This window comes from Pogona vitticeps, chromosome 1 (assembly GCF_051106095.1).
Source record: "Pogona vitticeps strain Pit_001003342236 chromosome 1, PviZW2.1, whole genome shotgun sequence".
Lineage (NCBI taxonomy): Eukaryota > Metazoa > Chordata > Lepidosauria > Squamata > Agamidae > Pogona > Pogona vitticeps.
Genome location: NC_135783.1, coordinates 58,672,906 through 58,697,160, shown reverse-complemented (window position 1 = coordinate 58,697,160; position 24,255 = coordinate 58,672,906). Strand labels below are relative to the sequence as shown.

The 24,255-nt window shown below is 40.7% G+C and overlaps 1 protein-coding gene and 1 pseudogene across 8 annotated transcripts in view; both read right to left on the bottom strand.

Annotated features, from left to right (window-relative positions):
* Positions 1–2,875: 2,875 nt before the first annotated feature.
* On the bottom strand, positions 2,876–3,000 carry LOC144586175 (U1 spliceosomal RNA; annotated as a pseudogene).
* Positions 3,001–11,319: 8,319 nt separating this feature from the next.
* ARID4B (AT-rich interaction domain 4B) overlaps positions 11,320–24,255 on the bottom strand; it is a 127,612-nt gene continuing 114,676 nt past the window's right edge. For 6 of the 8 annotated variants that reach the window (XM_078383141.1, XM_020786983.3, XM_078383138.1 and 3 more), the window contains 6 exons: positions 23,570–23,762; positions 18,514–19,710; positions 17,308–17,418; positions 16,124–16,339; positions 15,391–15,537; positions 11,320–13,067 (listed from right to left, as the gene is read on the bottom strand). In XM_078383141.1, coding sequence (XP_078239267.1) covers positions 12,937–13,067; positions 15,391–15,537; positions 16,124–16,339; positions 17,308–17,418; positions 18,514–19,710; positions 23,570–23,762 — 1,995 coding nt within the window. In that variant the 3' untranslated portion in view covers positions 11,320–12,936. The remainder of the gene's footprint in view (positions 13,068–15,390; positions 15,538–16,123; positions 16,340–17,307; positions 17,419–18,513; positions 19,711–23,569; positions 23,763–24,255) is intronic. The other 2 variants (XM_078383144.1, XM_078383139.1) reach the window with 1 other exon arrangement.

Genomic DNA, 24,255 nt, shown 5'->3' with positions numbered 1-24,255 from the left:
AAAAGAGTGAGAAAAGCTGTAATGGGATACAATCTCAAAAATGATAGAATTATGTCAATATGAATCCAAGGCAGACCTTTCAACATCACAGTAATCCAAGTTTATGCACCAACCACCGATGCTGAAGAGGCTGAAATTGAACAATTATATGAAGACCTACAACACCTTCTAGAACTGACACCAAAGAAAGATGTTCTTGTCATTATAGGGGACTGGAATGCTAAAGTAGGGTGTCAAGAGATAAAAGGAACAATAGGTAAGTTTGGCCTTGGACTTCAAAACGAAGCAAGGTAAAGGCTAACAGAGTTTTGTGAAGAGAACAAGCTGGTCATCACAAACACTATTTTCCAACAACACAAGAGATGACTCTACACATGGACATCACCCGATGGGCAATACCGAAATCAGATTGATTATGTTCTCTGCAACCAAAGATGGAGAAGCTGTATACAGTCAGCAAAAACAAGACCTGGATTGTGGCTCTGATCATCAGCTTCTTATAGTAAAATTCAAGCTTAAACTGAAGAAAATAGGAAAAACCACTGGGCTAGTCGGGTATAATCTAAACGTAATCCCTGAATACACAGGGATGAATACACAGCAGAAGTGAAGAACAGATTTAAGGAACTAGATTTGGTGGACAGAGTGCCTGAAGAACTATGGATGAAGGCTCGTAACATTGTACAGGAGGCAGCAACAAAAACCATCCCAAAGAAAAAGGAATACTGTACAAGAAAGCAAAGTGGCTGTCCAACGAGGCCTTACAAATAGCAGAGAAGGGAGACAAAATGCAAGGGAGGTAGGGAAATATACCGAAAATTGAATGCTGACTTCCAAAGAATAGCAAGGAAAGACAAGATGGCCTTCTTGAATGAACAGTGTAAAGATATGGAGGAAAATAATAGGGGAAAACCAGAGATATGTTCAAGAAAATTGGAGATATTAAAGGAACACTTTGTGCACAGATGGACATGATAAAAGACAAAAATGGTAAAGACCTCAGAGAAGCAGAAGACATCAAGAAGAGGTGGCAAGAATACACAGAAGAATTATACCAGAAAGATCCGGATGTCCCGGACAACCCAGATGGTGTGGTTGCTGACCTTGAGCAAGACATCCTGGAGAGTGAAGTCAAGTGGGCCTTAGAAAGCATGGCTAACAACAAGGCCAGTGGAAGTGATGGCATTCCAGTTGAACTATTTAAAATCTTAAAAGATGACACTGTTAAGGTGCTACACTCAATATGCCAGCAAGTTTGGAAAACTGAGCAGTGGCCAGAGGACTGGAAAAGATCAGTCTACATCCCAGTCCCAAAGAAGGGCAGTGCCAAAGAATGCTCCAACTACCGTACAATTGCACTCATTTCACACACTAGCAAGGTTATGCTCAAAATCCTCCATGGTAGGCTTCAGCAGTATGTGGACTGAGAACTCCCAGAAGTATAAGCTGGATTTCGAAAGGGCAGAGGAACTAGAGACCAAATTGCTAACATGCGCTGGATTATGGAGAAAGCCCTAGAGTTTTATTTATTTATTTATTTATTTATTTATTTATTTATTTATTTATTTATTTATTTATTTATTTATTTATTTATTTATTTATTTATTTATATTTTATTTTATTTTATTTTATTTTATTTTATTTTATTTTATTTTATTTTATTTTATTTTATTTTATTTATACCCCACCTATCTGGTCGGTATGACCACTCTAGGAGGCTTCCAAGCATGTAAGAATACAACAAACATATACATATAACAAATAAAAATATCAACAATATACAGTAAACGATAAGCAACAAATAACAGACAATAAACAATAAGTGATTCTTCAAGATGGCAATATGACAAATATAGTAAAAGAAAGAAAGATTAAGTGTTAACTGGAGGGAAAGCCTGCTTAAACAACCAAGTTTTTAAATGGGTCTTAAAAATACTCAGCGACGGGGCCTCGTGAAACTCTGGAGGCAGGTTGTTCCAGAGGTGAGGAGCCACCGTCGAGAAGGCCCGATTTCTTGTTTTTTTTCCTTTTGGGCCTCCCTCGGCGTCAGGCTCCTCAGCCTCACCTCCTGACTCGATCGAGTGATATGGGTAGTTCTTGGTGGAAATAGGAGTTCTGCCAAATATTGAGGCCCTAAACCGTTTAGGGCTTTATATGTAAGCATCAACACTTTGAAGTCGATGCAGAACTGAATGAGCAGCCAATGCAGTGCGGCCAGAGTGGGTGAGATGTGTTGGTATTTTCTCACTCCACTAAGGAGTCTGGCCGCTGCATTCTGCACCACCTGGAGTTTCCGCATCAGCCTCAAGGCAGCCCCACGTAGATCGCATTAGAGTGGTCTAATCTTGAGATTATGAGCGCATGCACCAAGGTGGTGAGCGCCCCAACATCAAGATAGGGTCACAGCTGGACTATCCGCCGAAGGTGAAAAAAGGCGGTACGGACCACCGACGCCACGTGAGTTTCCATAGTGAGCGCCGGGTCCAGATGGATCCCCAAGCTGCGGACCCCATCCTTGGTGACAAGAGTAGGTAAAGGTAAAGGTTCCCCTTGACAATTTTTGTCCAGTCGTGTTCGACTCTAGGGGGTGGCGCTCATCCCCGTTTCCAAGCCATAGAGCCAGCGTTTGTCCGAAGACAATCGTCCGTGGTCACATGGCCAGTGCGACTTAGACACAGAACGCTGTTACCTTCCCACCGAAGTGGTTCCTATTGATCTACTTGCATTTGCATGCTTTCGAACCGCTAGGTTGGCGGGAGCTGGGACAAGCGACGGGAGCTCACTCCGTCGCGTGGATTCGATCTTACGACTGCTTGGTCTTTTGACCCTGCAGCACAGGCTTCTGCGTTTTAGCCCGCAGCCCCACCACATCCCCATTAAAATTGATTTTCCCACATTTGGGGAAATCACATGAATCAGCACACCTGAAGTGCAATGGATGAGCCTCACCATGGGAAAACCACTTTCATGATAATGGTATCTCCCCTGCCAGGTAAGTATGGTGACAAGAGTCACCCCCCCAAAAAGAGAGTTTCCCAAGCCACCAACTGTGGGGGTGCCCACCCTCAGTACCTCCATCTTGTCCAGGTTCTACCTCAGCCCATTTTCCTGCATCCATTGCAGTACGGCCCCTAGGCAGCGCCGAAGGGACAGAACAGCATCACCTGCAGTTGGTGAAAAGGAGATGTAGAGCTGAGTGTCATCAGCGTACTGATGACACGATGCCCCACACCCCCTGATGACCCCACCCAGCGGCCTCATATAGATGTTAAACAGCATTGAGGAGATAATCGACCCCTGTGGAACCCCACAGTTGAGACTCCATGGGGCCGAAACACTCTCCCCAAGCTGTACTCTCTGGGGACGGTCCTCCAAGAAGGAACGGAGCCAGGCCACTGCTAGGCCACCAATTCCCAACTCAGAGAGCCTTCCCAGGAGGATACCGTGGTCGACGGTATCAAAGGCCGCTGAGATGTCAAGGAGGACCAACAGAGACACTTTGCCCCTGTCAGCCTCCCTCAAGAGGTCATCACACAGGGCGACCAATGCCATTTCTGTACCATGGCGCGGCCTGAAGCCCGAGTGAAATGGATCCAGGGCATCTGTTTAATCCAAGTGCGCCTGGAGCTGGTCAGCCACCACCCTCTTGACCACTTTGCTTATGAAAGAAACATTGGCGACGGGCCTATAGTTGCCAATTTCATCCGCTGCCAAACTGGGTTTCTTCCTAATGAGCCTAATGAGTGACCCATTTATTATTGCAGTGGCCCATTCTGTTGTTATAGGCCTGGCTGCTTTGATTAGCCAAGCTGGACAAGGGTCAAGGGAGGAGGTGGTAGCACGATAGTGATCAAGTGCCTTGTCCACAGTATCTGGCGTCACAGGCTGAAAGCAGTCGAAAGTCACCGGGCAAGACGGAGCGCTGGACATCTCAGCTCAACTCACTGTATTTGAAAAAGGAGAGAGGTCCCAGCAGATGGCCTCCACTTTAGATTTTAAAAATGCTGCAAATTGGTCCGGTGAAAAACTAGGGGGAGGCCCATCACTCAGACCAATTCCGGATAGGTCGCGCACTATACGGAATAGTTCTGCCTGCTGGTTTGAAGCTTCGCTTATCTGGTTAGTGAAGTATGCTTGACTGGCAGCCTTTACCTTGGCCAGGTAAAGGTTAGTTGCAACCCTGACAGCTATCCAAATATAATCCATCGGGTTCTTCCTCCACTTGCGCTCTAGCCTTCTCCTGAACTGCTTCATCGCTCGAAGGTCCTGGTTAAACCAAGGCGCTGGCCGAGCTCTGCGCCGGAGAGGGCGTTTAGGTGTGATCGTGTCTGCAGCTCTAGTAGTGGCGGTGAACCAGCCGTCCACCAAAGACTCAACAGGAGCACCAGCCAGGTCAGCCGTAACACCTCTCATGGCATCCTGGAATCCAGCCGGATCCAGTAGCCTATGAGCACAGACTATAGAAATATGTCCCTGCTCCGTGCGAGGAGGGAGAGCCATGGAGACGTTACATTTTATTAGGTGGTGGTCTGACCATGACAAGGGGACCGACACAAGGTCAGTCACCATCAAGGTCACTCACGCCAATTGGTGGAAAAAACCAGGTCCAGTGTATGACAGCCCATGTGTGTGGGGCCGTTGACATGTTGGGACATGTTCAAGGAAGCCATGGTTTCCAAGAACTCAAGAGCTGGCCCAGAGATCTCTGCCTCCACGTGAATATTGAAATCAACCAGAACCAATAGCTCTGGGGATCCCAACAGTGCTGTGGAGACAAAGTCCGCCAGCTCTGGTAGGGAAATGGCTGGGTCGCGGGAATCACGGTAACCCAGCAAGATCCCAATACCTTCCCTGGCCCCTATCGACACGTGGAGGGCTTCCAGACCTGGCTTCACCACCGAGGAGTGCCTAGTAACATCTAAGGTGTTTTATATATAATGGCTACTCCCCCCCCATCCCTCCAGTCTACCCTGATGCTGGACAGCATAACCGGGCAGACAGGCAAGTGCTAGGGGAGGGCCCTCCTCTCCGCCTATCCATGTTTCGGTTATGCATGCCAGGTCTGCATCCTTCTCCAGGATAAGATCATAAATGAACTTGAACTTATTGGATACAGACCTCAACAGCATCAGTTTTAGAGTGAAGGGTTGGCTGGGCTGGCTACCTCGATATTGACAGTTGACCACAGCCTCAGAACGGTGCACAGCCTTTAAACATCTGTTCACTGTTCTTCTAACACAAGCAGGGGCTGTGTCAACACCATTTCTCCCTCCACCCGTGATCACTGAGATGTTCTGAGGCCCCCCGCTGGGAAAGCAGGCCTTCTACTCCATATAAAAGAAAAAAGAGAAAAAGAGGGGGGGGACCCACTAAGTTAATACAATCAAATAAATAAAAAATTAAACATACAAGCTAAAAAAATTGTGCTTGATAGTTCCAATTGTAAAATAAAATACATATTATAAAAAATCATTCAACAGCCATTTTCCTCCCTCGGGAAGCTGTTAAGACGCCATTAATTTCCCTAAGGGAGCAAGCGAGGGGGGAGGTCCTGGAAAAGAAGTTGCTAACCAGGCTCCCAGCATGGCGATGTCCAGGGCAATCCGTTTAGAGTTCAGCCAGATAGCTCTCGCTCCCCCAACTGCCTCTTCAGCTCTCTCTCACTCCTGGGGCTCGGAAAGTCAGCTGTTCCCTTTGCCAGGCGACCCCACGTTTCTGGAATCCCACGGCACCTCAGGGAGCCCAGCGCAGCCCCAGCGATCTCCAGGCACATTTTCGCAGCAAGGCAAGGCTAAGCTCTATCGGGGGTCTTACCGATTGCCAGTCCCCCACTCCAGCAATGTTCCTCAGGTTAGGCAGGGGCTACCGAACTCCACTGGCCACCAAAAGCCCGCGTTTGAGTTCTACCCCCCGTCCGCTGGTCACCGTCTCGCCACCTGCCGCTTGTTGCCGGTCCTTGCGTTTGCTCGCACAGACACGCCCGCACACGCCAGCACCAGTCCGGACCCAGAGCCAGTCCCAGGTCAAGGTAAGAGGGGGAGGGCAGACCAAGAGGAAGAGAAAAAAAAAATAAAGCAGGAAAGATATCAGCAAAAAAGGAGAAAGGCAGAAAACAAAGCTGGAGCGGTGGCGGCAAAAACGCTACCCGCCCACCATTGGCACCATCTTGATTACTATTTTCCAGAAGAACATCTACTTCTGCTTCATTGACTATGCAAAAGCCTTTGACTGCGTGGACCACAAGAAACTACTGTATGGCAAGTTCCTAAAGAAATGGGAGTGCCTGACCACCCTATCTATCTCCTGAGAAATCTATATGTGGGACAGGAAGCAACAGTTAGAACTGGATATATAACAACTGATTGGTTCAAAATTGGGAAAGGAGTACAGCAAGGCTGTATATTGTCTCCCTGCTTATTTAACATATGCAGAATACATCATGCAAAAGGCTGGATTGGAGGAATCCCAAGGTGGAATTAAGACTGCTGGAAGAAATATCAAGAACCACAGATACGCAGATGATACCAATCTAATGGCAGAAAGTGAGGAGCAATTAAAGAACCTCTTAATGAGGGTAAAAGAGGAGAGGGCCAAAAATGTTCTGAAGCTCAACATCAAAAAAAACTAAGATCATGGCCACTGGTCCCATCACCTCCTGGCAAATAGAAGGGGAAGATATGGAGGCAGTGACAGATTTTACTTTCTTGGGCTCCATGATCACTGCAGATGGGGACAGCACCCACAAAATTAAAAGATACCTGCTTCTTCGGAGGAAAGCGATGACAAACCTAGACGGCATCTTAAAAAGCAGAGACATCACCTTGCTGACAAAGGCCTGCATAGTCAAACCTATGGTTTTTCCAGTAGCGATGTATGGAAGTGAGAGCTGGACCATAAATAAGGCTGACCGCCGAAGAATTGATGCTTTTGAATTGTGGTGCTGGAGGAGACTCTTGAGAGTCCCGTGGACTGCAAGGAGAACAGACCTATCCATTTTGAAGGAAATCAACCCTGAGTGCTCACTGAAAGGACAGATCCTGAAGCTGAGGCTCCAATACTTTGGCCATCTCATGAGAAAAGAAGACTCCCTGGAAAAGACTATGATGTTGGGAAAGTGGGAAGGCAAGAGGAGAAGGGAACGACAGAGGGCGAGATGGTTGGACAATGTCACTGAAGATACGAACATGAGTTTGACCTAACTCTGGGAGACAGTGGAAGAGTAGAGGGCCTGGCATGCTCTGGTCGATGGGATCACAGAGAGACGGAGACAACTTAATGACTAAACAACAATAACAGGCTCATTGCATCAATGGGGCTTTAGTGAGTCAACTCTCCAGAAGTCCCATTGATTCAAATGGGCCTACTCTAACTGCAATTTACTCTTCTAAAGTAATACTAAAGTAAATTCCAGTTAGAATAGACCCATTTGAATCAATGGAACTTCTGGGGGAGTTGACTTACCCAATCCCCATTGATTTAAATGGGGATACTCTAGTGCAATTTTCTATGCTAAGCAACAGCACTTTGGGCATTGATTTACAATAAAATATACAGTGGTGCCTCGCTTAACGAGCGCACCGTATAACGATGAAATCGCATAGCGATCCGTTTTTTTGGATCGCTAATGCGATCGCTCAACGAGCTTCAGATAGGGAGAAATTCGCTTTGCGAAGATCGGTAAGCGTTTCGCTTACCGATCTTCGCAAAACGAAGCTCCGACGATCAGCTGTTTGGCGGACAAAATGGCCACCGGAAGCCTCAAAATGGCCGCGTGCAGCGTTTTCGCGCCCTCCCCTCGCTTAACGAGGGCACAGAAAATGGCTGCCGGCCATAGGAAACCTCGCTGAACGGTGAGTAAAGGAGCCTTTTGGAATGCATTAAACGATGTTTAATGCGTTCCAATGGCTTTCCCTGTCCCGTTCAGCGATGTTTCGCTATAGCGAAGGTTAATCCGGAACGGATTAACCTCACTATGCGAGGCACCACTGTAATCTTGAAAAGAAGAGAGTTGAATCTTACGTGAACTCTTCATGAAGTTTCTGCCTTGTCTCTCATAATAGAACCATTATGGTTGGAAACTTAGCAGGACAATCCCGATGTGGTATGGGAAATAACACCTTGCATGACAGAAAAATAGAGATCACTCCTTCTGTGAATGAACATTTGTTTCTCTTTATATAAACCAGATGTTTACTTATAGAAGTTAAACTGAAAATGTATGAATTACAAAGTTGCTGCTTGTGCAAAACATTTCTACAGCCCTTCTGAGGTTACTGCAGATCTTTCTTCAAAAACTCAAGAGAAGCAAAGATATCATAAGAGGAGATACAATAATTTTGAAAGAGGGGTCTTTTATGCAGAGCTATAGCATCCTGGTAAAGTTGTTTTGAGATTCATCTTTGTTATCTCTATTCATGTTTTTCTTCTAATTCAGAAAAAATGTAGGATATGGGAAGCAATGGATTTTCCAACATTCATGAACTACAGTATTTTGGGAAAGGCTGTCACCCTATCCCACCTCCCTTAGCAGTATTTCCATACTGATGGCTCCAAGGATGGTTGCAGACACCTGTTAGCTCACGCTGATAACATTACCAGAGATAAATGTTACAATTTCTATCCCAATCCTAGAATACCAAATCTGGGAAATACTATTTATATTCCAGAGAGGTTGCTAACTCTTCTGCTTTACCACTCAAAGCTGTGATTAGCTTTGAGAGGGATAAATGCTAAAAACAGTATCTTTCCCACAAGTTGCCATTTCATTGCTTTTAAAAAACATGTTAGAATGCTGTTTCCATGCTTATTCCAATACGCCCATTGAATTTTGATTTTTAATTTTCCATGTATTTGCAAAACATCTGTTCCTTTCTATATATAGTTCCACAGACAATGCACAGAGAGAGAGACATGCAAAATCACAAATTACGGAATACATTTTATAATTGTGATGATGTTCCTCGGTACTTTGTTGGTGTTTACTTCCACGTTGCCACAGAGCATACAGCTTAAAAATAGATAGCATATCAGTGAAATGAGTACCTCTTCAATGAAGACGTCCTATAACAAAACTAGTTAAATGAGTCCTATTTTTAATTATCTCTCTTGGAATGAAATGCAGACTGCATTAGTTCAGGATATGTGAAGGGGCATTACATATGAAAAGTAGCAGGTGTAAGAAAATCTAGTCTCAAATTTCCAGTCATGTGCTGGAGAAACCAGTAATACTCCAGACCCACCATTAACTTTACTGTTTATCTTTCCAGACATCTATAATTTTATACTACACAAAGATTTGGAGGCATTTCTTTCAGTGCAACTGCTTATTGAGGTGGCTAGACATTGAAAATAATAGGCACATTTCACTCTTGGGTTACATATACAAAGATGTGGCAAAATATCCTTTCTGAATGCCAAGATTATAACATCCAGGGAACACTGAAGTTTGACCAGTTCATCAATATTTCTTTCCCAATAATATTTATAGCATCTAGATTACTTAACAATCCATAAATCTCAAGGCTTCTGGCAGACCAGTTAGCACTTGGAAAGACTTGTTTGACATGAAACAATTACTGCCAAACTGATTGCACTGTTTTAATACATGGGTGCTGTATGTTTTTTAATTATACATTTCAAGTGGCTATCAATTCAATTATGTTTTGAATGATATATTTGTGTTTAATGTATTATTTGTTATGATGTTGTCTATATCTTTATACTTAAGACACAGGTAGGATATCAGTCAGTCACTAAAACAAACATTGCTTCGTGTGTTTTCTGTTCTACACATGTGTACAGTATATATGACATGGAATCTGCCTCATTTTTTGGTATGCTCTTGCTGAAGACAATGTCCTAAATCCAATCTCTAATTCCAGCAAGAGTAGATCCACTGAATCTGGAAATCCCATTGATTCTGCTCTACTCACTGAGCCTACTCTAGTTGGGATTACCAACTGGATTTAGTCAGTACATTTAAAGAAGCAAACCAAACACATGTTGCTTGCTGAGTTCCTGTTCTAGGGCATTCCAAGGATTTATCATAAGAGCCTATAGTGAGCACCCTCCTTGAGAAGAACATTTGGCATCTCTTTTATTATATTTATAACCACTGAGATAAGGAGGGCTACACCCTATTTTGGTCACAGGAAGAAAGGGTAGCTTGCTAGGGCACTGGACACGGAACAGCATTTCAATAGTACAGGAGATGTCATAGTAGGTATAACACTGCTGGTGGTATGAACAAGTACAAATAGCAGTGACTGCACTGGAAATAAATTCAAGTTTACAAATAACTGGAACGGTAAACATTAGTTTACTGAAATCCTGTAACTATGGCCATGGGAGAATGATATTAACAAGAAACAATTTTGAGAAATTAAACATTTCCCACTTCTATCCTGCAGCTGCCACAGCTCCCATGTAATTCCTTTCATCACATGAAACTCATGAGAGCTGTGGGACAGAAGGAGGAATTATTTAATGATTGAAAAACATCTGCCAGTATAACATTACTAGCAGTAGACATTTTCAGTAATTAAAGACTTCCTCCTCCTATCTTTTGACTTCCACATAACGAAAGGGATTAATGGGAGTTGCAGGACAGAAGTGGTAAGTTACACTAGAAGAATTTCAGCCATTTGTTTGTTTTTCAGCACCAAGCTGTTTCCATTTTATGGCAATCCAAACTGGATTTTTGAGGTATGTGACATGTTCAAGGAATCTCTTACTATCACCATCATCAGTGAGCTACCCTGGCTGAGCGGGAAACTGAACCCAAGTCTCTTGCATCCTAGTCCAGCAGTCTCTCCACTACACTACATTGGGCTGTCCAGATATTAGAGATCATCAAATGCTTTAGAATTTTCTTTAAAGATTTTGAAAACCATAACCCAGCATCCAGAGGATATAGTCGCAAATGTCTTTTATTATTTGTGCTGTTTGGAGAAGATAAGAAATGGAAGGCACCTTCTATTTATTGCTGCTCTCAATTGCAGCTTAACTAAAACAAATCCTTCATTCTCTCTCAACCCCTCTACGATTAAGAGGAGAAATGGATTTTTTTGACAAGCACAAATAATGGCTAGAAGGTTTCTGTGATCCTGAATTGCTATGTGGAGATTGGAGAAACCTCACTAATGTCAATGGGACCAACACACTGCTAAATTAAGTTAACTTGTATTTGGCTCATATATTTGTATATTTACCCCAGTCAAGTAGTTATTAACAACAATTTTTGTACAAAATCAAGTTTCTAGCTGATGTTACTGATAATGCTAAAAGTCTTAATTAAACAGTTAGAAACAGAATCCAGTATTCACAAACTATGGCATTTTATTTCAGAGGCCTTTGCTTACATTTGTACAATATATTACATAATTCCATTGTCTGCAGAACCTAATATATATTTTATAGCTTTTCTTTATATGCCTTTCCTTCAATGTTTGTCAACAGTTTTTTTACAGTCCTGTACATATCTGAATAGCTTGAAACCATTTTCAATAAAATCAGTTACCTTTAAGCACACACTACTAAGACTGAAAATGCTTTTCTTAGAAAAGTCGAATGTAAAGATTCTGACACTCTAGCATCTACAAACAGAATGTTTGAAATTCTTACATGTTGAATTGCCAGAAAAAAAGAAAAAACATGCCAGCCCAAAAAAGTCCAGCCAAAAAAAGTACACAGAACTACAATTAAAACAGTAAAACAATCTGTACAATAAAGTACTGTGTATTAACAGTGCCAGGTATTAAATAGCTTGAATGAACACTTCTGCAATATACAAATGTCTTACAAAGTTGTGTTATTAAATACAAGTGCCCAATGAGAGAGGGTATGGGATCCATACAACATAAATCTGACAGAAGTGAAAACAGCTGTGTTGATTTTGGATTTTGCACATGGCAATTTTAAAAAAATCTCTACCACTCAGTTAGCTATTTATATTATAAACAACTATTCTTTTGTGGCAATATTCTTCCAAACCACCATGACTTAATATTAATAGTTTACTCCTCCTTGAAGACCTCTCAGTTGCAGCTCATAATAAAATAAGCAATGCAAATGAAATATTTGTTGCTTTAACTGAAAAAGAAACGTTTACAGGAAAACACAAAAATATAAGTGTTATAATTCATTATGAATAAATATACACTTTAAACTGGCTAAATACAATCTTTATACATTAAGATTTAATACAGTTTGTTAGCCATTTTCTTCATTTTTTCACAATGTATTTTTATCAAAATTAAAAAAAATACTGATTCATAGAAAAATGGCAAAGTACAGTAGTTTCATTCCAATTCATGGGTTATTAAAATCCCATAGTAACCTATTTAGCCTAATTCAAACCTGTAAACATTAGTTAGCCTTTGAAACAGAATATATTTGGTTGTCAGGTCTGATGAGAAACATCCTCTTAACGGCAGGTTTGGAATTAAATTACATGTGCTTGACTTGTACAGTTATAGCCGCCGTAAGGTGACTTAGTTAAAAAACAATTATCTTGTAAAAATGAAAATAGGTTTATTTTTCCTAAATAATGGAAAAATATCAAATGCTCCAGCTTTAACAAAATACCAGGGAATATGTGAACAGTAAGCCACTTAACCACATTAACTAGGCTTACTCAAGAACCGTATGCTTACCATATTGATTCTACCGGCAGTGAACAGCCTCCATAAGCCACAACAGAAGGCCTTCAACTCACTCTCAACATACAATTCCCAGACAAGTTGGAAACAATTATTGCTTGAGGAAAAGCAGTTCGTTGTACTTTTTCTTCATAAAAGTGCACTTAAGTGCAAAGTTCGCTTGTCAAGAAAAACTTTAAATACAAAATAGTGCTTGTCTGAATTTTGTGCCACTGTGCAGTATAAAAAGTGGCTCTCAGCAGCCATTAAGTGCAAAGTGCTTCGGCAAGTCTTGCTGTCACCTGCACTCAACTGACATTCCATTTTGTGATGAACCTGACATGGGTGGATCTGCTAAACTTAACATAACTGCTGCTGTAATGGAACTGGACGAAGGCGAGGAAGAGGATGATGATGTGGTAGCAGCACCTGTAAGGCAAAGTGGAAAATAAAAAGACCCTGAAAACAACTGTTACTGAAACAAAAACAGGATTTGGGTTATATATGTCCATTTTGTAATTATCTTCAAACCCTTTTTTAATTGCTGTTGTTTCCCAACAGCTAGTCTTTTAAACCTTATTAAAGGTACTTACAGTGCTATTTAATGCATGTTTACTATGGCCATTTCTAGACACTACAGTTTTAGAAGGATATAAAGAAACTGGTATGCATCGAGATGACAGTGACCAGGATGATAAAGGATTTGAGAACCAATCGCTATAAGGAAAGGTTGAGGAAGGGAGCCATGGTTAGTATGGAGAAGGGAAGATTGACAGGCAATCATCTTCCAAGTATTTGGACACCTTATTTTCTGCTGCTTCTGAAGTAGGACTTGAAGTAATGGACTTCAAGGAATGGATATTTTGATTCAGCATTAGGAAGAACTTCCTAACAGTGAGTGTTTTGATAATGGAATGAATTGCCTTAGAAGGTGATGGATTCTCCAACACTGGAGGTGTTTAAAGAGAGGTTGGATGACCACTGTTTTGGCAAGGTAGTGATGGTCTCGAAAACTCCTGTGGTCTCTTCTAGCCCTAGACTTAAATGATACTATGGCTGAAATCCTGTTGCACAGCTCCACAGGAACAATGACAGCTGATTAAAAGCTTACTTTGGTTATCTCAGGGTGAATTTTGTATGTATGTTTCATTTTGTTTTTGTTCTTCAGTGCAAAGACAGCTATCTCAGACCCAAAGCCTTACAACAGAGAGTTGGAGCAATAGATAATCATAGATGTTCCTATCTAGTATTTCTGAAATTTCTCAGTTTTAACCTCAAGGTCAGTTACACAATAGTAAATTCACCTCTAACCAAAAGGGCTTTAGTTCCATGTAATGCATTTTGTTTGCTTCTGAGTTCATTTACCAGACAACTTTAATCTGCCACGTCTCACATTCTCATGGCAAAACAACAGTGAGAACTAAGCATCTTATGATATTTCGAAGGCTAATAACTTCGTCTGTTTGTTTCTTTTGGAATAAACTTTTATGGACTGCAGCCCACATCATGAGATGCATTGAGGCAAAGTGAGCCTCAAAATCTTCTGCCAAATAAAACCTGCCAATCTTTAAGGTGCCACCACAGTTTTTGTGGTTTTGCTGCAACAGAATAACATGACTGCCCCCTGGAAATAAGTGTGGTATCCCCAGTACAGACACCAGTTCGACCTACAGAAACAAGTGCAGATGAAGAAATGAGATCCCAAGACTGACTTCCACTTACATAGCACATGTAGGCTCATAATTTTGCTTTTGGAATCAGGGTTCTTATTAGGACACCGTCATTATCAATAAACACATGCCTGTTCTAGAGTGATCCCCCCCTTTTTAATGGAACTATATAGACAGGCTGGTCAGTTCTCAATGACTGCCATTCCACTGATACGATCTTCTGTGTGAAGCAGGTCAGATTAAAGCTGCTCCCACTATTTCTTGTACTTTTAATATCCATGAATTGAATATTATACAAACCCTTTTGTATAATATCCCTTGTCTTTATACAAACCCTTTTCATAATTACTGAGAGCCTTCATATGCATGAAAAGGGTTTGCGTAAAGACAAGAATGAAACAATTAATGGAAATAAATTTCTAAAGAGGTATTGCCAAGATGTTTGTTCCAGTTATGCCTATACCAGTTTCATTTTAGTCAGTGTTTCAACAATCCAAAGAAATGACCAGTTCTCTAACGTAAGAGTGCAAATGAAGAAGTACGGTACTTGTTGACTGAACGGTTGCAATAAGATAATCCTCTCTTTCTTTTGTATGCTTCTTTTATGTACTTTAGCTCAGGGAGAACCACTACTCTGTTTTACCATGCCTAATACCAAAGAAGGGATGAGTGTTAGTTTTATTTAAGAAGAGATGCAGCTAAATTTCCTCCCATGCAAACATGTTTACAATAGCGTATAAGAATTTTATTTGAAGTGTTCTTTGAAAAACAAAGAAAATTGAAAATCTTCCTATGAAAATTAATTAAACTTACTTAAATCACATTTTAAATTTTTTTAAAAAGCAAATCTTGATTTTATTTTAAAACTATGATTTAATTGCTTTAAATTAATTTGATTTTTTAAAAAATCATTTGTTTTTTATCCCTTGTTTTCAAGTCATTAAAGACAAGAATCTGATAGTGTCACCAAAGATTTTTTTCACAGACCCAGTATTTCAAAAGATGTCCAAGAGTTAAATTCCAGCTTCAGTGACACTGCTCAATCTTAAAAATGAGAACAATAGTTAGGATGAATTGCTTACTTTCCCGTTCTTTCTTCTTCAAACGCTTTCTTCTTCTGTCAATAGAAGCTACTTCAGATTTTAAAGACAAGTAGTGTTTCCTGATTTCTTGAAGCTTTTCTTGAAGAATTGCTATGCGCTCTGCACTGGTCATATTTTCAAGATCAGCTGCATGTAAAGCAACATTTATTAGTTTAAGCCTAAATCTTAATACTTTCTCTTTAGTAACAGCAAAGAGATGAAAAGGAACTTGAAGCAAAAGCAATGAAAATATAACATTGTGGTATTTCCAGATTTAACATTTACATGGTCAGACCTATGCACATGTAAATTTCAGACTGGAATACCAATCTGACATATCAGATTTTAGTATGTTATAAAAATACACAAAAGTCTTTGTTGGCAAGTGCAACAAGATGATTGCTAGAATCCTGTTCATCAAGGCATAACATACCTTTATGCCATTGTAAATCTGCTAAGTGTCCTACCTCAGCAACAAGTCAGTTGTGTAAAATTCCTGTTTTGATCAATGCACTAGCGGAAGCGCTTCACTGATAGTACTTCCATCTTGGTGCAATTGCTACTCAACAGGATCTAAACCAATGACTGAAAACAGAGATTCTCACCATTATGATAAGCTTTCATGGATTTTGTTCAAATGGAAAATAAAAACTGATGCCTACTTCAACTGTAGTGCTTCCAGAGGTATACACTCAAAAGAGTACTGGTACATCAACAGGAAATTCTCACTTACACATCTGAAAACTCCATTTGTAAAGTTTTGGCAAACGATTATTTGATTCTTTAAGATCTGATTCCTTCTCTCCATTTTTCCCACATTTTCCTGGAGACTGTGTTCTTGCTGGAGATTTAGTATGCTGAGACTTCATTCCTGTAGACATTGATTTTGCTGGCTGGGATTTGGCAATATTTTCTCCAGCAGAGAGTTCTTCACTATCACTGCTGTTTGCTGAAGAAACACGCCAGAAATACACTGTATATATTTATTTCTAAAAAATTCAGCGCCCCCTTCAAGTGCTCGTTTCCAAGCATAAGAAGCATACCCTTTTTTAGAAACAAAAAAAATCTTCCAATAAAAACAGACAAATGGAAGTTGTGTTTTTCTTTTAAGTGAATTGGCAAGGTAGAGGAACTGCATAATCTAATATGGGAAAAAGTTTAAACTACCTTAACCATTTATGAAAATTATTCAGGTGGTATGTAATATTCTACTGTACGTGCATATGAATTCTTCACTAAATAATGTAAATATATTCAAGTTGTGAAGAACAATATTAATATTTTGAGCTAAAATCAGTTCCAAAGTTATTGCAGCAAGACATTTTTAATACCACTTCACCAAAGTGGAATGGACAAAGTAGCTTACTACACAAATTTCACAGAGAGTTTTTTCACATAGTTTCACAGAGATTTTTTCCTCTAGTATGTTATAAAAATTCCACTAAAGATGTGGAAGTCCAGGAAAACACATGAAAAATTCCCTGGTTTGGGAGTAGCAGAGTTTTTTCCCCCCCCCCCCGGACCTTCATATCTCTTATTATTGTCAGGGCTTGATCCAGCCAACAAGAACACACTTGGAGCAGAGTTCCACTCAGGACATTCTGTTTGGCAGGAAGATGACTTTTTAACTTATTGATTCCACCCACTGCAGATCCTGTAGATACCTCCCCTGATGAATCAGATTCCTCACAGCTTCTTGAGAAGAGGATAGAGAATATTAAGAGGACAGAAAATAAGCAAAAAACTGCCTGTCCTGTGTTTTGCCAGTGACAATCTTCTGGTGGATCAGAAGTCTTCCATGCATAGATTAGCCCTTCTTTCAACAGAAAGCATATTCTGGATATTCTTCATTGTCTACTATTTCAATAACAAATTCCTCAGTCAAACATCTCCTCTACAACCATTTGCCATACTTACTACTTTTGCTCTTCTTCTTGTTATTCACCACAGATGGTTTGTGACTTCTTTTCTGCTTTTTCGAGGAACTGCCTCCCTGGCCATCTTTAAGCCTCTTCTGGCCTGTACAAGCTTTATGAAATATAATAGAAAGAACAATTTCTTACAGAAAATGTAGAAATCTTAGAGGAACCAGTGTTTCATTTTAGTTATCTTACACCATTTGTTTGAAAGTATCCATCTACTATTAAGTTTAATGGACTCATTCAAAGTCTCAGTTGGAATAATTTAACAACAGAGATACAACCTATCTACTGATATGTATTCTATGAATGCTCATATTAAAACATAAAAGTTAGTCTTTAAGGTGCCACCATTTTTTGGGTTTTTTTTTTACTTTTTATTTTTATTTTGTTTTCATCTATAATGCCTGCACAGACATAACACAGCTACTCCTTCTACAACTACATGTATTCCTGCACTCACAAAGCTAACTTAATTTTTAAACATCAATTATACAATTTTCATTGGTCTCTCATGAAGCTCTCAGAAATAAGAATGGGAGAGAAAGCAAAACAGAAACCATATAGTCGGCAAAATCCAGTTACATAACTTCCATATGAGCTTACCCGGCAGTTAAGATCTAGCCAGGGGCTCCTTTGAAAGAGCCGTCCCTCAAGGAGGTAAGAGGGACGGCTTGTAGACAAAGGGCCTTTTTGGCAGCTGCCCCCAGACTATGGAATGCCCTCCCGACTGAGATTCGTCTGGCGCCGACGCTGATGACATTTCGGCTACAGGTCAAAACCTTCCTGTTCCAGAAGGCTTTTAATTGAAATAATATCAACTGTAGGTCCTGATGGCAATTTTTAGAGTATCTATTTTAATTGTATTTTAATTGTTTTATCTTTTTATTGTATTTTTATTGTATTTTAATTGTTGTAAGCCGCCCAGAGACCTTTGGGTAGAGTGGGCGGCATATAAGTTAAATAAATAAAATAAATAAACATTGCATGTGACATAACTCAGATAAGGCACTAACAATATTTAATTTACACAGTTTCTTTCTTTCAGAGAGGGGAACTCTTGGGAATAATTATTGTTTTTGGAGCTGTACAGTTTCTACAGGGGTTAAATGTCTAACTTCACAACAAACAGAAACATTTCAATTCAATATATCAACAACTAATTTTGAGAAGCAATAAATGGGAACTGTCACAACACTTATACCTTTTTCACTGTGTTCTGGTTGATTGCTGCTGCTAGAGCTCACACTGGCATCAAAGCCTGTAGGAGATATATTTCCTTCAGACTGAAGGTCTTGCAGTTCTCCTACAACACTGTCCACCTCAATCGTACTATCAGTTTCACTCTTGATACTTCTCACTTCCTCTTGATTTGGTGCCAGGGTTTCAGAGACAGATATACTTGACTGATGCCTGCTGGATTCTGCTACTGTCACACACGGGGGTGACTCTGGTGTAGTGGGAGGAGTGTTCAGCACTGAATTACTGCCACTGCTTGGGAATTCTACTTTCCTGTCATTCATTTCAGACGATTTTTCCTCATTAGGTTTCATATCTGTGCTGAGTGGCAAAGGTCTTTCAACTTTAGAACTAGACAAAGAAGTCTCCTCTTCTACAAGGGTTTGTAGATGCTTCTCCACTGTGGCATCTTCAGGTGAGGCATGTGGTGGGGAAGCTGCAGCTTCTGTGTCAGAGTCTGAAAAAAGTTCTTTGAGAGTTTTTTTGGGCCACTGCCTCTGAATACTTGACCAGACATCTTTCCGGTCTTTAGCTCTAGTATTCTGCAGCCTTTCATCAGAGTTAGTCAGAAGCTTTACTCTCTTCTCTGCCACTTCAGAGAAACCTGGATAAAAAGCATTTGCCCGTAATGATGTCTTTTTCTCATCCAATCCATTGTACTTCTTATTAGGTGTTATTTTTAGTTTATTTTTTACCTCATCTTCATCTGAGGAGCTGTTGCTACTGTTTTCCAAACAAAGTGTATCTTTACCATTAGATTTTTCATCCTTAATGTTAGGTGACCCAGTTTTTAAACATTCTTCTGTTGCATAGTGCCTTCTTTTACCACGTTTTCCTGATGGCTTTATTTTATCCACTGCCTCCTTTCTGATCTCTTTCCTCTTCTTTGTTATGTCATTCTCTACCTCATAATCAGTATCATCAGACAGTTCTGCCAATTCTTTCCGCAATCTGTCTGGAGATTTTGATACTGTTTTCGACCCTGTAGCATCTGTGAAGGTTTTAGATTCTTCTGAAAAGCATGGGCTGTTCTGCTCTTTTGTACAAAGTTCATTATTGTCTTGGCTGACAGCCTCATCTTGAAGTTCCTCCTTACAACTGTTATGGACACTTGGAGCACTCTGGTCATCATCTTGCTCACTTTCATCAGAACTGTCAGAAGCTATTTGGGTGGGAAAAGACAAAATCAACAGCAAGAACCAACATCCTAAACAAGTTTTGAAATACATTACAACTATTTTGATACACTAAAAAAATCTGTGTTGGACTCCTGATTCTTTATGGTCATCTCACTGTTCAACTAAAAACAAAAAGTGGTATCAAACAAAGAAAACCAAAAGGCAGTTTGCTTCTGATCAAATATGTTTTTCGAAATTATTGCTATAGCTATTCTGCTAGCAAATCTTGTTCATCTGCAATTCTTTGCTTTAAAAAAGGCCTTTAAGAAATTATGCTAAATAAACTTCATAACATTCTTGAACTCTAAAGGTAATTGAAACACTGATCTAGACATCTTTTTTCATTGGAACAGCATGCATAATCTACACACAAAGCTCTAGTTAAGCAAGCAAATTACATCAGCATCAGTTACAGCATTAATGACCTGTTGAATAAAACAGGATACCATAGATTCTGCTCAGAATGCAGTCAGTACTGTCAGAGATGACAGTGCTGATCATATATTTTGTGACATACCACCATAATACCACTGGTCCTCTCATGCAGCATCCTTTTGTACAGAGACTGGACATAGCCCAAAATGGTGAGCACTGTACAATGGATTGTTTCCATTCATAGCTTGTAACTAGAGATGGGAGTATTCATAGCCGTATAAAAATACGAATATCCCCCTACAGGTGCTGATAATGAGGGTCCGGCCCCCTGGGGCCAGACCAACCTCTTACAATTCCGCCTCTGCCGTGAGCGCCACAGAGCCTTCCTATCATTCCACTGCTTGCGATCGATTAGCAAGTCCTGGCAGAAGGCAGGATGACGAGCCTCTCTGCCAGGTCGCGGAGTGGCTAATCCATCACAAGCAACATAGGAAGGCTCCACAGCAGCAGTGGAATCGTGAGCAGTCGGTCTGGCTCCAGGAGGTCACACCCTCAGTATCTGCACCTGTGGGAGAATATTCATATACAAATACCCCAATCTCTACTTGTAACTGTCAAACTAAGGAAGGGGCAATTAAAAGTGGTATTTTTTATTTATATATTGGAAAGTCACAATTCATGAAAAAAGGCTGAGACCTAATCCTGGACACAACCTGTATTCATGGAACACAGCCTTTAGTTCTAAATCATTTGTTTTTTAAAAATATTTTTGCACCAAGTATAAAAATATTCTCCCCTTCTCCTTACAGATTTTTGAATTAAACAATGGCTTTCATGAATATGTTAATAAAACTATTTACAAAAACACACAAATATATATTTTAAAAAATATAGATACCAAGTGGATATAAGAGTTTAGAAGGTTATTGTTCAAAAGTAACTTGTTGCATGACTAGTTACCTGAGAGACAACACATTGCCATTGTCTGGATATCAAAAGTGACTTTTTCTATTTCTGTTAAGAGCTCACAAAATTATCATTATCTTTTACTTTACTTATTTTAGAGTGTGCATGTGCATACAAACACCCTGTTCTAATTGCACTTTAAATTAAGGGTCCCATGGCACTCACTAGCAATATGAGACCCTATATTCTTCTTCTACAGCCACACAGACCAGCAACTGTGGTACAGGGAGGCACTCACAATGGCTCTGAGTGGTTAGACCATTCTATAAAAAGGCCAAACACTTTGGCTATGTACTTGTTTGAAAAAGAAGAGACAGGATCTTATGATGCTGTGAGTAGTACAGAACCTTATTTTCAAGCTGGAAACGAGACAGAAGACATAATATCTACCCTAAATAATTAAAAGTAAGTAGTAATAATTACACAGTGGTAAGACAAAGATCAAAACAGAACAGCGTTTCATCTACCTTACATGATTAAAGGTTAACCATAACACGATAGCTCTATTCCACTGTTAAAAAGGAATATCATTACCCTTGTTACTCACAAAAGTAGTAATAATTATTTTTTAAATATATTATTGCCAAACTGTAGTGAATCCTTGCAATACAAAGGATGAAACAGGTTTAAGAGAAAGTAGAAAAGCAAGCAAGAAGACTCCGGAAAGGTTTATCAGTGGCTTTAAGATGGATGACGTTATTATTTGGAGAGAAATAGCTAAAAAGGAAGGAAATGTTGACTGTGAAAGGAGGAGCAAAGTCCCCTAAAAAGTCAGATCATCAAAGAGATTTGTTTCCACTGTGAGAAACTAAAACAGCTAATATAATATATGGGATCATTTTCATTGAGACAACTGTACATCTAATTTTTCATGTCTAAAAGGCTTTCAGTTTTATCCATCTGAAGCTGATCAAGACTCCTTTTAAAAGTACTGTATTTGCTGGCGTATAAGACTACTTTTTTGCCCTGAAAAACATGCCTCCAAGTGGAGGGGGTTGTCTTATACGCCGGGTGAACTTCAGTTGGGATAGACATAGCTGCCCATAGTGGCCTTCCGATGCTCACCTGGTGCCCATAGTAGCCTGCCAATGCCCGCCCACCTCATTCTACATACCGTCCAGTATCACGCGATATTCAGGGGCTTCCCCCACCCGAACTGACGAAAACCCCAACAGCCCAGAGCAGATATATCCACGTGCCCCCGACAGGCAGCCCACACAGGCATAGAACTCCCCCTGCTCTTGGCCAGGGACTCCCCAGTGCGTATGGGAAAGGCAAGGCTGCCAGGGCCTCCGGCTACCATCTTCGGGATTCCCCCTGCACCCGCCGAGAGAAGTCGACCGGAAGTGGGCAGGCCGACCCGTGAACACAGGCTGCGCTGTCCGGGAAGGGTGTCCCTGATGCTCCTCCCCACCCCTGGGCCTGCCACCGAAACCAACGCAAGCCTCCTGGGTTTGCTCAGGCACGGTCACCTCGGCCGGTCTGCCCCATGGCAGCGTCCATCCCTCCCAGCTTCCGAGCCCTTGTCAGGTGAATCTCCGGCTGCTGTGACTAAGGGTGGAGGATCTTATGAAAAGCGGGCTCCCCCTGTCAGTCCGCCCCGCCGCCACCTATCCATGTCCTTTAAGAACTTCCCCTCCACCTCAGGTAAACCCTACCGTCGCTTGGGCCCTAATCCGTGACACGCCTCGCTATGGGGGGAGGGGGTAAAAGGCAGAGGGAGGGGTAGTCTTATACGGCGAGTATATAACAAACTCTATATTTTCAGTGCAAATGTTGGGGTCGTTTTATATGCCCAGTGTCTTATACTCTGGCAAATACGGTAAGAAGAATTTCAAAGAAGTCAAATATTCAGAAGAATCAGACAGAATTCTACTGGGGAAGTACATACTCACAAGCTCACCTAAAGTTGCTTCACACTCATGATTGGGCCAAAACAAAACCCTTAAACCTTAGGCTTTCAGGTCCACAACAACCATGGCTCCTCTTGAGCCTCACCCTAGTACTGGAAGAGCTACTCTCCTTTAGGAGTTATAAATTCTCGAAGTGTATATGTGAACAAGTGTTAGAAGCTCCTGGAGAGGCAGTAAAGTGGTTCCTTTCAGACAAGAGAGTTATCCCTCTAGGCCTTCTTGCTTGGTGGGAAGAGATGAAGCATGGAGTAATTTCATGTAACTGAAGAAATGGACTATAATCTACGAAAGCCCAAAATGAAATGAATCTTTTGGTCAAAAAGATGGCATAATACTTCTATTTTCGTTTTTAAGCTTCCCAAGATTAAGACACAATTTTCTATGAAAATTTCACAAAACATACCAAAAACATTTCCAGCAAGCCTGCCCACACATAGATACATTAAGGTATTTATGGTACTCCAATGGGTCCAATGCTTTCTTGATAATTTTAACAACCTATCACAAATGAATTTACTTACAAGCTATGAAAAATATTCAAGATTATAAAAACATTCTCACCATAAAACAGAAAGAGTGTGTTTATTACCTTGCAGTCCATTAAGGGCAGATATAATCTCTAAAGATTTATTTGGAGCTTGTTCAGAAGTTTTGGCTTCAGCATTGTCTGGTCTGGATGCCATTTCAGGTGATATACTGGCATGAAAAGGTGGTTTTGATGAGCGTCGCAACTTAAACGTTTTAGGAGAATATTTCTCATCTTTCTCTTTGTCAGTTTTATTCTAGAGTAAATGAAAAAGCATGTTCTATTAATTAATGAACACATCCAATATTGTCAGCATAAAACAGAAGCAAATGACAATATACCCATGCATATTGTGGAGTAATTCCTAAGCTTTTTACTTACACTTTAATTAATAGGATTTTAAAATTTGTTAGATAACGAATTTAGGGAGGGAGGGATGAAAGAGGTTCAGATCTTAATATGTTTTTATACATGTTTGTAGTTTTTACTATGCAAAATATTTTCTCTTCCCAACTCACGTGAACTCTGTGTCTAGCTACATAATAGTATGAACTTACTACTGGAACGCCCAGTATTTGAGACAGAGATGGGAGAGACAAATGCAAATATTTCCACTAGATATCTCCGTCCCTATCTAGACACAGGGGCACTCACAACGCTGATTCATGCATTTGTAATCTCAAGAATAGACTGTTGCAGTGCTCTCTATGTGGGGCTACCCTTGAGGTTGATGCGGAGACTTCAACTGG